The sequence below is a fragment of the Python bivittatus genome, unplaced genomic scaffold (assembly GCF_059951505.1).
Source record: "Python bivittatus isolate LINGU-HERP-01145 unplaced genomic scaffold, Pbiv_v1 ctg000700_np1212, whole genome shotgun sequence".
In the NCBI taxonomy this organism is placed as follows: domain Eukaryota; kingdom Metazoa; phylum Chordata; class Lepidosauria; order Squamata; family Pythonidae; genus Python; species Python bivittatus.
In genome coordinates, this window is record NW_028277098.1 from 45,120,578 (window position 1) to 45,134,584 (window position 14,007).

The 14,007-nt window shown below is 38.5% G+C and overlaps 1 protein-coding gene across 1 annotated transcript in view; it reads left to right on the forward strand.

Moving 5' to 3' along the window:
• The window catches only part of TTC39A (tetratricopeptide repeat domain 39A), a 57,281-nt gene that overhangs the window by 18,141 nt on the left and 25,133 nt on the right, over positions 1-14,007 (forward strand). Inside the window, exons 3-8 of the mRNA XM_088128469.1 lie at positions 2,296-2,427; positions 3,994-4,070; positions 5,963-6,030; positions 8,585-8,649; positions 10,283-10,382; positions 11,913-11,978. Coding sequence (XP_087984595.1) covers positions 2,296-2,427; positions 3,994-4,070; positions 5,963-6,030; positions 8,585-8,649; positions 10,283-10,382; positions 11,913-11,978 — 508 coding nt within the window. The remainder of the gene's footprint in view (positions 1-2,295; positions 2,428-3,993; positions 4,071-5,962; positions 6,031-8,584; positions 8,650-10,282; positions 10,383-11,912; positions 11,979-14,007) is intronic.

Sequence of the window (14,007 nt, forward strand, 5' to 3'; positions counted from 1 at the left end):
GAATTTTTCATCCTAGGAAGACAACATCTGTTATTTCCTCAATTTCTTCTCCACCTGTTTGTATTGGGTTGTCATTGTCCATTGACATAATCTTGTTTTTTAAAATTTTGAGTAGCAAACTAGCTTTTGCATGCTCTGCTATCACTTTCAATGGAGTTTCCTTCAGTCTTCCTGATGTCCAGCCATGAAAGTGGTAACATCAGCTTATCTGAGGTTGCTGATGTTTTCCCTAGCAATATAAACTCCAATTTCTGTTTCTTCTAATCCTGCATTTCCCATGATATATTATGTATACAGTACAAGGTAAAATAAATATGGTGAAGCCCCCCCACTAAAGTGCCTGATTCAATCAAATAAAATATATAGGACAAGACTTGTAAAAATATACAACATAAACATAATTTGTAAAATAGTAAAATTAAAAATTAAAAAAAACAAAATATGTGATTGAATAAATAATATGCTTTCTATATTATGTATATTGTATAATTATAAATTAAAATGTACATTATTCTTTTTTATACATTTTTGTTTATCCATACTATTTTCAATTATAAATATTGTGTTAAGAATATATTGTATTTACAAAAAACATGATGATGACGATGACGATGATGATGATGACGAAGATGATGATGATGATGATATACCTTTAACACCATCAAGCAACAACATCTGCCTATCCCAGGTCTGTGGGAAGGACTCTGTAGGTGGATAAAAATGCCAAATCCAGTCTAAACAACTGGCTGACTGTTGTAACAATACATTTGAATGTATAGTGCTGTCCTTGTGATACGGAAATGCTTGTGTTATGGGGAATATACTTTAGGGATTGCTGTGATTAGCTGCAGTTCAAGACCTCTTTAAGAATTACACAAGCCCATCTTTTGTTTCCCGGTGCATGTTGTTCCCCAAAGAATAGTTGACTGTGCTGTATCTAATGTAATTAAGTGTCTCAGATAACGGATGTTCTTTTCTTTTACTTAAGAGACTCATTTAATTAACATTTTACCCTATTGGTATCTGTGTTAAATAGAACAGTGCAGAATGCAAGGACACTAATCTCACTGCTGCTTCAAATTAAGGAGTGATACATGAAAGAGATGGAACAACCCTTTGGGGATAACGAATTACTGAATGAATTACATGAACGGCATCTTTTGGACCTTTTAAAAGGATTCATAGAGGGGAAGATAGGATCAATAGACAAGAAGAAATACAGAGAAGAAAATCTAGAGAGGCCTCTATTGAATCTGGAGATTAGTCTCTGTTGTTATATTCTTTGTGGCTGGTAGCCCAGTTTCTGGTCTTGCTGTTTCCAATTTTGTCATGTAAATATCTAGATGTTCATATGTCAGTGCAATGAATTGTGCAATTCTTGGAAGTAATTTATTAGCAAATGAAATCAAACTGACCAAGGAGAACGATAGACAAGAAAATACTGCTGCACATCTTTGAGAATGGTATAGATGAGCCATTGTGGCCCAAATATAGGCAAACATACAGAAATTAAGAAAATCCATGTAAGACACAAAGGTTTAAAAAAGACCATTTAACAGAAAATCCTTTGTAAACATTGCATGCTAAATTCAAAAAATATTACCTGGAAGTCCTGTGGAACAGACTTACCTTTAGCAAAATCTAAATCTCATCTCCTTGGTGCTTCTAAGGGGAGCTTAAAAAGGGCATTTTGGGTGCCAGGGATTTAGTGAACGTGTCTGCCTTTCAGTATATGTTTGAGGATAAAAAGAAAAGGCTGTTTTGCTTTCAAGCATGTTGTAAAGCAGTGTTGTCCAAACTTGGCCACTTTAAGATGAGTGGACTTCAACTCCCAGAATTCCCCAGCCAGCATGGCTGGCTGGGCAATTCTGGGAGTTCAACTCCACTCATCTTAAAGTGGCCAAGTTTGGATAACACTGTTGTAAAGAATATAATGAAGCAAAGACACGAACCATTCCTTAGGCATCATGCTCATGTTGAAAAGGGTATCTGTAATATTTTGTTAGCCTCTCTACCTCTATGATATCTTAACTAGGTTTGATAGTACATTATTTGAGCAGAACTTCAAAAAGTGAAAGTTTAAGGAAGCCTATGTTAGGCTATTCAGGGGAGCCATTGTATCCTAAAATAAAGATAGGGCTGTGATTTTCAGTATGAAATTTAGTTTATAAAACAGGATATATTCTCCAGTCTTAGAAAGCATGGCCTCTAATGATCCTGTACACTCGTAAAGACAAGCTTCTTTTCTTTCTTGTACTGGCTTTGTGCCATATTTCTCCAACTTCTCTCCTACAGAACAAAGGACAGCATGTATCATGCTCTGACTTATGCTACCATTTTGGAAATGCAGGCCATGATGACCTTTGATTCCAGGGACATATTGTATGCTGGAAACACAATGAAAGAAGCTCAAGTTGTATGTCAGAAGTAAGCCCATAAAATGCAATAACTATACAATTAGTACGTAAGATGTTATAATGTTAATTGGAAACATATTTAAAAAGCCCAATAGACAGTTTGGGGAGCCTGCAGATAGTGTGCATACTGTATGTACATGCTATTCCCTTTCACATAAATGTGATTATGCAAACTACAGAAAAGGGTTAGGAAATAGCAAGCAAAATCAAAGACGTCAGGTAAGAAAGACAAAAAGGACCTATAGCATCATCAGGTGGACCCATAAATATTGATCTCTACTGCCCATCATAGGTTTGTAACACTTTCACATAATACTTTTTTTTTTTTTAGTAAAATAAAGGAGTTAGACTGGCTTACTAGCTTAGCTTTACGTAGATGCTCTGCAGGATCCTAAAGTGGTCAGTTTGGGCACATTGTAGCCACCATGCTATAAAAACAACTAAGGCACAGTTTCACTCCAAGTCTGCTCAAGCTGTTCTAGGCAAGCTAGGTTCTCTAATTTAACAACAGCCCTACAAGTCAACATATTCTTGCCTGCCTTCCACCAAGTGGGAGGTACATGTAATCTGTTGATATACTCAGGGTATGCAAATAGCTTCAAATTTTGTTTTGACAGTTCTGTTAAATTTAATATCGGTTCCCCCCCATTAAGGAGGTCCATCTAGTGGGATCAAGAAGAAGGGCCTTCTCTGTGGTGGTTCCCTCCCTGTGGAACATCACATCCCCACAGAGATAAGACTGGCCCCCACCTTGATACTCTTCTGCAAGGCCCTGAAGACATGGTTTGCCAGCAGGCCTGGGGATCCCAGGTTGATATGGAGCCCATCAAATGGCTAGTGTAAATGTGTTGCAGTTGCCGGGGGGGGGGGTGTTGTGGGTTTTGGGGTTTTTATTTCTGTAAGCTGCCCAGAGTCACCGTGAGTGAGCTGGGTGGCCATATAAATTCCTTAAATAAATAAATAAAGATATAGAAGTAATAAATTCAAGGCTGTGTTGGATAAAAGAGAAGATTGTTTCTCCTTTCATTTCCTGCACCAAAGCCAAGTAGGTAGGCTTTTGAATCTTACTTTAATATTGATAATAGGTATGAAGGTATTTTCTTCACTGTTACAAAGTGAAGAAAAGGGGCAAGAGCATTGAAGAGAATCCTTCAAGGGTATTGAAGAAAAAGATAAGCACGGTACATGCATTGACTTGAGAATAAACCTCTGTGTGCTTTTATTAAATACCAAATTCCAATGAATCAGGTGAGGTTTGACTTCCAAGTAAACATACATAGAATTGCCCTCTGAGGTTTACTTTCTCTAGGAGGGGAGGATAAGTAACCTGCTACCCCCAGTATTTTAAACTAGGATTCCCCTTAACACCAATCATCATGTCCTATAGTTGTCAGGAATTATAGATTTAATCAATTCAGAAAATATATTTCAGTTTTGGGAAAAGCCAAAGAATTCAGATAATGATACCCAGTATATGCATTCCTGAATGTGTGTCAATTATATTGCTGAATTATTTGCTTAAATACAGTATTACAAGTATTACTTTAAATCTTCAGCCTCTGTAATTTTTCTTTAGGTTTCGGAAAAAGTCTTCTGTAGCAGATTCTTTCAACAATTTAGTGCGCAAACACAATCTTAATCAATTAACTGAAGGTAAAGAAACAAAAAGCACTCTTTTATATTATTTCTGTTGACATGACTGGCAAATGCAGAACTGTAAGCTTCAGATATTGCATTATATGTTTCCCTTTAAGTTTGGGAAACAGTTCCATGTCTTATTTTAAGATGTCTGCTTATGCAGGATATATGACTTTGCTGTGGGGAAAATTTGCTCAAGTTGCAATCCACATGGTCCTTGATGGAAACAAAATGCTGTAGTCAGTTAAACCTTGGCAAATATTTGGATGTCTGAGAATATAGTGACCCAGGTCTGTTCAAAGTCCCAGGAGACTGGATATAAGATGGCATCTTTTAGGGGAAATATTTAGATACAGGAAAAAAGAATGAGCAATCCTTAAGCTGTATGCATCCACACCCATTTCTTTGTGGCTACTGGAGTGCCCCCCCGTATCACTGAAATTCAGTGGCAAATCACTGAATATTGACAGAGTGACTTTCCATCTTTGAAAGAAAGAATAAATACATCTATTATATTTATTTATTGTTTTGTATGCTATTATTTGACTCTCTATTACTGCTTGGCAATCGGCTCGCAATTACAATGGTGGCAGTGTTTCACGGTCATGTGATTGCCATTTGCGACCTTCCTTGCCGCTTCCCACAAGCAAAGTCAATGGGGAAGCTGGCCGGAGATTGGAAGTCACTCCCACTCCCATTGCTTTTTTACCCGCCCGTGGCACTCATGTACCTGCCTGCGCTCTGTAGCACCTGCCCACAGCACACACTCACCCACCTGTAACTCTCACCCACAGCTCTTACCCACTGGCTTGCTTGCCTGGGACTCCTGCCTCTTCCCACATCATGGTCACATGAGGTCCTCACTTAATGACTGCACAGTCCTGGAGTTACAACGGCAACCGAGACTGCTGGGATTGCTGTCACTAAGTGATGTGGTCACATATTGCGCTTTACAACTACACTGCTTAACAACAGAAATTCCAGTCCCAATTGCCATTGTAACCTGAGGACTACCTGTATACATTTATCCCAAAGGGTTGCTAGATAAGAAAAGAACATGGGAGCTCAGTGTAGAGTGCCTGCTTTGCATGTAGGATTTCAGGCTCTGTCTACATGAACAACTAGGAAAAATGCTGTCTTGATGAAATATGGTAAGTTTGCTTTAACAAAAATGGATTAGCTGTATAAGACAGTTCTGAAGTATGTGAAACCCACAAGGTAAAACAAAATATGGGTCAGACTCAAAAATAGAAAAGCTGAAGGCCATCTAAAGCAAATATGTCATAAGAAATAAGGGGGGACAAACCAAAATCAGCTGGAATAGATATAGTACAGCTAGATGTATGATGGCCTAGGGAAGTACCTAACTCAAAAGACTTAATTTTGGACAATTTTCAGTTTGGTTAATTTTATTTCTTCATCACCAATCCATACCATTAGTACTCCTTGTTTTCCTCCCATCTCTTGAATCCTGGTGAAGGAAAGGCGGTTAGCATCAGAAGCTAAAGGCTATGAACATCTTATTCTCAGTATATCTTGACTTTCAGCTGTGTCTCTTTGTGAGACTTACAAATATAGAAAATAATGCAAGAAAAAAGTAATCGAGTTTTATTTTAAAAAGTTTGGGTAAGCAATTTTTTTTTTTTTTGCCCAAAAGAAAGAAGAGCTGTCACCAGGCACTCCTCAGGCCAACTGATCAAAGGGGTGGCAAATAGAAAGGATTTTGTCTGCTTATCATTTGCTAGTCTCTGAAGATGGCCTCTTAACATCTTGAAGTAGCAATAGGTGGTCCTTCAGTTTCTTGTTTAAGAAACTTTTTTTTTAATAGCATGGGCAACAGTAGTGTTGATAATAATTACATTATATATAGACATAAACTTTGAAACATTTTCTTTTTACTTTTCTAGAAGAAATTCATGCAGAAATTTGTTATGCTGAATGCTTGCTTCAGAGAGCAGCTCTTACATTCCTCCAGGTAAGGACATTGTTTCAGGACCCAGCGTTGTGAAAGCAGTCATGGGAATGTGAGAGCTGGCAAGAGATGTTATGATCTAAGGAATTCCTTATGGTGGCCGAGCATTAATCCTCATTAATACATTATTTTGTGGATGGCCTTTTAAAAACAGTCTGATTATGATTAATTTCTTAAATCTCACCGAGTGAAGGTTTGTCTGCATGAATATTATAATGATAGGCTGCCTATAAATTAAAGTATCCAACTGGAAATGTTTGCGGCTGTCCCGAGGTTACAAGGAAAAGAAAGCACTCAGCTTTATATGAGGTGAACTCCTCTTTCTAATTTCACGTGTGGCAGCTAGGAAGCTTGACTCAAATAAATATTGGAGTTAAGATTCAATGTCACTTAGTTTAGGCAAAGCTCTTGTCACATGATGTTGTTCAGGAATTTTTAAATGTGGTATCTGTAAATCTGATGATTGTATAAAGCAGTGTTGCTCAGCCTTGGCAGCTTTCAGATGGGTGGACTCCAACTCCCAGAATTCCCTAGCCAGCCATGGGGCTGGGGAATTCTGGGAGTTGGAGTCCACCCATCTGAAAGCTGCCATGGTTGAGCAACACTGGTATAGAGGATACTCAACTTGTTAGGAAAGAATGTGAGACTGGGAGCACCAAAATGAAATATGCTATAAGAGCCTGAATATTTTGGGATTAGCCTATTTCTATCCATGCTGCATGGTGCCTATTCAGTGCCTTAGTTAGCAGGGATTGTAGGGTTTTTCACACAATGGCTGAATTAAGAAAAACAGAAATGGCAAAAAAAACCTCACTTAAAAAAAAAGTCTCCGTCTCTAGCTAATTGCAGTGAAGCAGCAAGCAAGTCTTCCTTTACCAAATCAGAACGCTCTAAGATCATATAGGCGGCCTTTGTTATCTTGTTATCTGGTTTTGCATATCCACGGTTGCTCAAACAAAGGGCAGACCGCAGTAGAAGCAATAAAGTTGTTTTACTTATCTGCACATTTTCCCTTGTGTTTTATTATTTGGGGTCTGCACAAAATGGAGGACAGTCTTTTGTGCATACGTAAAATGCTTTTTAAAGGATCTTATTGTCCGGGGGGGGGACGGGGTTGGGGGCTTGCGTGGTGGAAACAGAACCCCACAGATAATGTACTCCACCTGTCCCGTGGAGTGGGCAACCTGCAACTGAGTAGAAGGTGCTACCCTTGATACAGTATTCTATTGTGCTTTTTAGCGTAGTGGGTTTTGTGGATAATATGTACAAAAGAGTAATAGAAACTTGATCAAGATCCATATTGACCCATGTGAAAGAGAATGATGGCTGAAATTCTTGGTAAAGTTTTTGTCAAAAGTACTTATTTCATCACTTACAGGTTTATGGTATTTTGTGTGCAACTAATAATACAATCATTAAGGGAATTCCATGTTGTAGTTTCTGGGCTTCATAAGTGGGTTTTTAATAGAATTGGCATTTGTTCATTTCGAGGAAAATCCCAGTCCTGCCCGCACTAGTCTTCTTTTCACTTGGGGCCTCCCTCCCAAGGTACCCAGTACAATTGCCCTTTGTGCCCCTGCAGTGCCTGCCTCTCTGTTCGCATATCTTCTTTCTTCCTGTCTCTTTTTTGTTTGTGGGATATACGGAAAGGATGCTGAGGCAGCATATAAGAACGAGGTGTATTTGAGATATAAGAGAAAGAGAGGGAAGGCCATTACTGTTGTTGTAGGTTTGTAGGGAAATTGGATAATCACTTTTGTTGAAAAGAAACTGGACCATAAAAAGATGGATGCAGAAAGATGGGTGTGAGAGGGAGAGGGAGAGGAAAGAGGGGAAAGGAAATCTTGTAGCTTTAAAAGCCAGGAATAAGTTAAAGTTCTAGGGTTCTGCAGGTGAACTAGCATCTCATATTTATAAATAGTATTTCTGAGCTTAATATAAAGCCGATGACCAAGGTCAACATAAGCGAACAACGTCTCTTCCATAAAGTCTTTAACAATAACTGTAGCCCCAAGGGATACTTGGTTTTCGAATGAAGTATTTCCTGTTCCCTTTTCTAATTTACCACTGTCATTGCTGGAGAGATTTGATCTGAAAGTGCTTTTAAACTACAATCTGATACACACTATGAAAGTAAAGCCTATTGAATGGCATCACTTTATGATAAACATGTATAAGATAGTTACATTCTTACTCTAGTGTTTAAATTAGGGAAATTTGCTCAAGCCATATAACGCTTAGGGTGTCTGTTTATGTGTGCATGTGTGTTTTTAATGACAACATTATTTGAAGGAACTGGGTATTTTCTTAGTAAGCTTTAGCAAGGAACAATTCAACTCGCTGTTAATATATCAGATTGATCAAAAATGAGATTGGTAACCCTCACAGAATGCTTTCAAAATTAAGAAAAGTTAAATAGTGACAAAATTTCTTCATTACAATAAGACTGAGTTTTAGCAGTTTACCAACTAATGGTCTCATAGTCACTGTCCATCAGAAGCAAGACTATTCAATTTATTGCTAAACTGAAATGTACAATCTATTCTCTTTTCCTTAGGATGAAAACATGATTAGCTTTGTGAAAGGTAGCATCAAAATAAGAAATAGTTATCAAACATACAGGTATGTATTATTTGAACATATTATTTTTTGCAGTACAGAGCTGTATTATTCCAGATGTTTCTCAAAAGCAATTGTTTTTACTTGTTAATGTCAGCCCTGCAAGGTAGACCAGATCAGGAACACACTCCACAGAAAGACCAGAACTATACTTTATTGAGATAGGCTATAATAAGATAATCTTGTAAATCTTATACTTCTCTCTTCCGTCTTATTCCCTAGCAAGTCAGAGAGAAGTCTTCCTGAGTCTCTTCTTCATGTTATCTCCCTTTTCAACACTTAAGGAATGCTTCCATAACAGTTTCTGAATATTTGCTCCAAGGCCTTCTCCCTGGCTCTCTGCACTTAACTACTGTTAATTTATTTGCTATTCTGTTTTATGTAATGTTCTTAAGTGCTGTGTTTTAGACTAGAATTCTCACTAGACTTACAACACTGAATAAATACAATAAAACTATCTGAAAAAAATAACAAAACAAAAACTGTTAAAATACAAAGAGTAGGTGCAGAGACCGATCAAAATCACAATTAAAAATCGTTATTTGAAGAGCCATTGCTTCTGCTAATTTGGAATGCTCCATCATATCTATAAGTAGGCTAGTTAGGTCAGTGTTGTCCAAACTTGGCCATTTTAAGATGAGTGGACTTCAACTCCTAGAATTCCCCAGCCAGCCATGTTGGCTGGGGAATTCTGGGAGTTGAAGTCCACTCATCTTAAAGTGGCCAAGTTTGGACAACACTGAGTTAGGTCCTTCAGATCAACAGAACTTCAAGACCTGCCCCCACCTCTGTGTCTCCTTTCCAAACGTTCAGTGTTGGAAAGAGCAAGCTGCAGGGGCTAGTGGTAGAATCTATCATTGAAACTTATGTTTCCAGGCTTGGAGTTAACTGTCTCTTCAGTCTTGAAGGGGAATCTGAGGAGCCTTATGGAATGCTGTCTCAGGGGTTTGCAACTCAAAAGATTTTAAGTATGCTTCAAAGCAATAGACAAAGAGTTCCGAGTCCTTTCCCCACCTCTGTGGAAGGGATTTTCATATTGTGGTGCTCCTACCAAGAAGGTCCAAATGTGAATCTTCCTTGTTTACAAGGAAGATCAGGTTTTCCCCATGATTCTGGGCTAGTAAGCATCTCTGAAATTTGGTGAGCATGTTCTGGCATTCTTACAAAATTACTGCTATTGGAAGTTTTCTCATTCACGGAATGGTAGCATGACATCCATTCACTATCAAGCAAACTACTGATGATATATCCACACCCATGTTAATACTTCCCCTTCTCAGATTATTTTTTTTTTCTGTACTTCCAAACAATGCATTGGCCTACAGCCACTCTCATTGTTGTTTTCTGAGAATGCTTTTGGAGGCCCTGTAGAAATGAAAATCATGCTAGAGGCTGACACTTGGCCATGCTAGCTTCCAATTCATTTTAAAATTGAAATACTCCATGGATTTTCTAAAAGTCAGATGGCACAAGGAACCAAATATGTGTCGAGGAAAGTGTCTGTGTATTGGTGCCACATGCATCATGTGTGAGACCCAAAATTAATCATTACTAGTAGCCCGTAATGATTGCCACGAATGTAAAAAAGTTGTATGATTGCTTTTATTTTTTATCCTTAAATATTTTGCTTTGCTAGGGAACTGGAGAATCTAATGCAGTCTCCCAGTTATGTTAAAGGAGAAAATCATCCCCATTTTGAGGGTGGTGTAAAGCTGGGAGTTGGAGCATTTAATCTGGTATGTACTGAGTTTCTAAATAAATAAATATTTCAATGGAATTATTTTAAATTTGAGCCAATTATTTTGATGCTGATATCATGCAGAGAACTGGCAAATAGTCCTTCATAATGTAATTCCGAACAGTGGCTCTAATATGTGAGCTCCTTATTTTGGAATTGTCCAATCACAGATACATAACACATCAGAAATATATGGGACCGGTATAGATATTCCCTACATTAAAGAATGTATAAAATTGAACGACATAAGCTTCGAACCAAATTTGAATACCTTTCCAAGATCTGTTCAAACTATTCTGTTATAAAAAGGTTATCAATAATTGCAATGGTTCATAGGCAGCATTCTGTACGCTTGGATGAAGAGTACTTTCAGTTCTGAGTTTCCTCCCATGCAGGAAGGAAACTTCAATTATAAATGCTTTAGTTTGAGTAGAATTTTTAGCTCCGTCAGCTAGATTCAGAACTTCTTAGTTAGCTTAGGTCTAGAGCAGTGTTGTCCAAACTTGGCCACTTTAAGATGAGTGGACTTCAACTCCCAGAATTCCCCAGCCAGCATGCTGGCTGGGGAATTCTGGGAGTTGAAGTCCACTCATCTTAAAGTGGCCAAGTTTGGACAACACTGCTCTAGAGAATTCCTTAGGTTGCAAACACACAAAGATATCACCAAATACTAAGATTGTTTTATTAAAAAAAAATTAAAAGGCTTGAAGAAGAAGAATACCTCTGGGAGGAAATTACTTCCCTGGTATTTCATTTTAAAACTCTTTTAAAACATGTCACAGTATTCCCAGGATAACATGCTAAAGCTACATGCCAAGTAAGGCAACTGCCTTATTAGTCAGTACTTGTGATACTGGCTGGCATTGTCTAGATAGGATTTCAGAGCTCATTTTCAATTAACAGCTGCAAAATTGTCCGATGTTTACATAGTTATAGAGAGCCAGTGGTTCTTGTCATGCTGTCTCTGTAACACATAATGTTATTTTCTCTATATGCTTCATCTGTGAATTTCTTTCACTGCAGTGCTTCACATGGCAGTGCTGCAGCAAAGCAATGATTAAAATCTTTTGGTTCTTCTACTGAGCAGTAGTGTATGGCAGAATACAATATCCATCCTCATAAATCCTGCTGTCTTACAGGGTTTATTTCATTTACTATTGAATTTATACCCCATCTTTCTGTTTATTTCAAGGCCTCTTGTGATTTGTTCAGTTCTAACTGGTTTGAAGCCGTACAGACATAGAACAGCTTGTTTCCTTGAAATCTTTGCACACTCTTCTCCCCACTGAAGAGTCTCTCTGACATGGTACTGAGTGGTAACAGGAAATTTCCATACTGTATTTAAGAATAATAAAAGAGTAGCATGATGAAATTGCCTCAAAGTGGCCCTTTCAGTGGATATGAACCAAAATGTTCTATAAGACTATAGGTGGTTCTTTTATTAATGAAGAACTTCTGTGAAATTTAGGTGGCAAGTTGTTTCTTTCTCTTTCTGTCTTTCCCTCTCTTCCCCCCTCCCTCCCTCCAGACTCTATCCATGTTACCAACAAGGATTGCACGATTACTGGAATTTGTGGGGTTTTCTGGAAATAAGGCAAGTGTTTAGTTTAACCTGCAACACATAGATGACAAAGAATACTTCCTATATTATTATTTGTAAGATGTATACACAACATGACTGTAATTGCTCCTGCTTATATTTTATGGGTGCAAATGGCAGGTCTCTTCCATTGACATCAGTGTATAAAAGACATGGAGGAGACCGTCATCAAAATTACAGCAGTACAATGCTCCTGCTTGCATGAAACTTCCCATGGATTTTAATCCTTGCTCTGTGGATGTGCATATCAAAGGGTGGGGCCACAAGATGCTTGAGGCACTTTTTTTAGCTCAGTGGTGGGATAAATAATATATGCAAAGCTGCTATGGTTCCAGTTCCATTCCTCAAGAAGCCTGCCATAAATTGAATACATTTAATAATATTTAGCATTGTCAAATGGCTGTAAGAAAACCTGATTTATATTAGTTGTTTCCTTTTTGGAGCAGAGCTAGCTCATCAGTTACGAGGCATTGGGCATGTTGTTCTCCTTTTTTCCCCCTATTCTTAGGTAAAATGATTTGTCCTATACCTATTTTACAGATGAACGTAATGTAGAGAGGGAAGGAAAAAGAGAGATATATCCAAAATAATTCAATAAGCCCTAACAGAAAATTGAATTTCATACTTCCTAATCCAAGTTTGCAGAAACTGTCTAGGATGCTTACCCCAAAACATAATTAACTAACCCAGTGTTATCCAAACTTGGCCACTTTAAGATGAGTGGACTTCAACTCCCAGAATTCCCCAGCCAGCATGGCTGGCTAGGGAATTCTGGGAGTTGAAGTCCACTCATCTTAAAGTGGCCAAGTTTGGACAACACTGAAACTAACCTAAGGATTGTAGCCCTGGCTTTAGAAGAGCAAAATTCTATTTATGATGAATGGAGGAAGTATATTTTTAGAATGATAGTGAAAAAACCCTATAAATAGTGAGCAAGTGAATTCTCAAATCAAGAAACTGGTTGCTAAATTATTGTAACCAGCCTTTAGATAAGCTATTATTCAGTAGGCTCATCAGTTTCAGTATTCTTCTGTGGCATTGCAGTATTTTCGGTACTTGCTTCCTACGTATCTTCAGATTTTATTCATAGTGGTTCTTTTGTGGAGGGATGTAGGAGGGATAAAGAACATGAACCTAACCAGTGTGCACAGACAAAACACTATTTAGACATTAAAGTTGCAATTAAATATGCCTTATATTGTCCTGCTTGCTTTATTTCTGACCCTTGGCTGGGAGATTGATATGCATTGTCTCTTCAGTTCTTCCTGAATTATTCTAATGTTGTCTTTCGTTTTGGGTTTTTTGTTTTGTTTTGTCTTTTGTTGTTTTTGGTTGCTGGCTTGCTTGAATTATCATTTTCTTTTTTAAAATGCTGAAATAACATTAATAACAAAAAGAGGACAGTGTAATTAAGCCCCCTTCCAAAGGAATCAAACCTGACACTAGAGCTGTTCATCATTGATCTCCCATCAGAAAACAGTACAGTGGTACCTCTACTTACGAACTTAATCCGTTCCGTGACTGTGATCGCAAGTTGAGTTGGTCGCAAGTCGAAGTAAATTTTCCCATAAGGTTCAATGTAATTACCGTTAATCCGTTCCGGTGTCTGTGGACCATGTGTCAGGGGCGGAAAAACAGCCGCTGACCACACGGCAGGGCAGAAAAATGGCCATGGACCACGTGTCGGGGCGGAAAAATGGCTGCGGACCACATGGAACGGATGGAAAATGGCCGCGGACCACGTGGAACGGGCAGAAAAATGGCCGCGGACCACGTGGAACGGGCGGAAAATGGCCGTGGACCATGTGGAACAGTCAGAAAATGGCTGCAGACCATGTGGCATGGGCGGAAAAATGGCCACGGACCATGTGGAACAGGCGGGAAATGGCCGCGGACCACATGGAACGGGCGGAAAATGGCTGCGGATCCGGTTCGTAAGTCAAGGCGAGTTCGTAAGTAGAGGTAAATTTTTGGGGCCAGAGCTGATCGTATCTCGAAAAATTCGTAAGTAGGGGCATTCGTA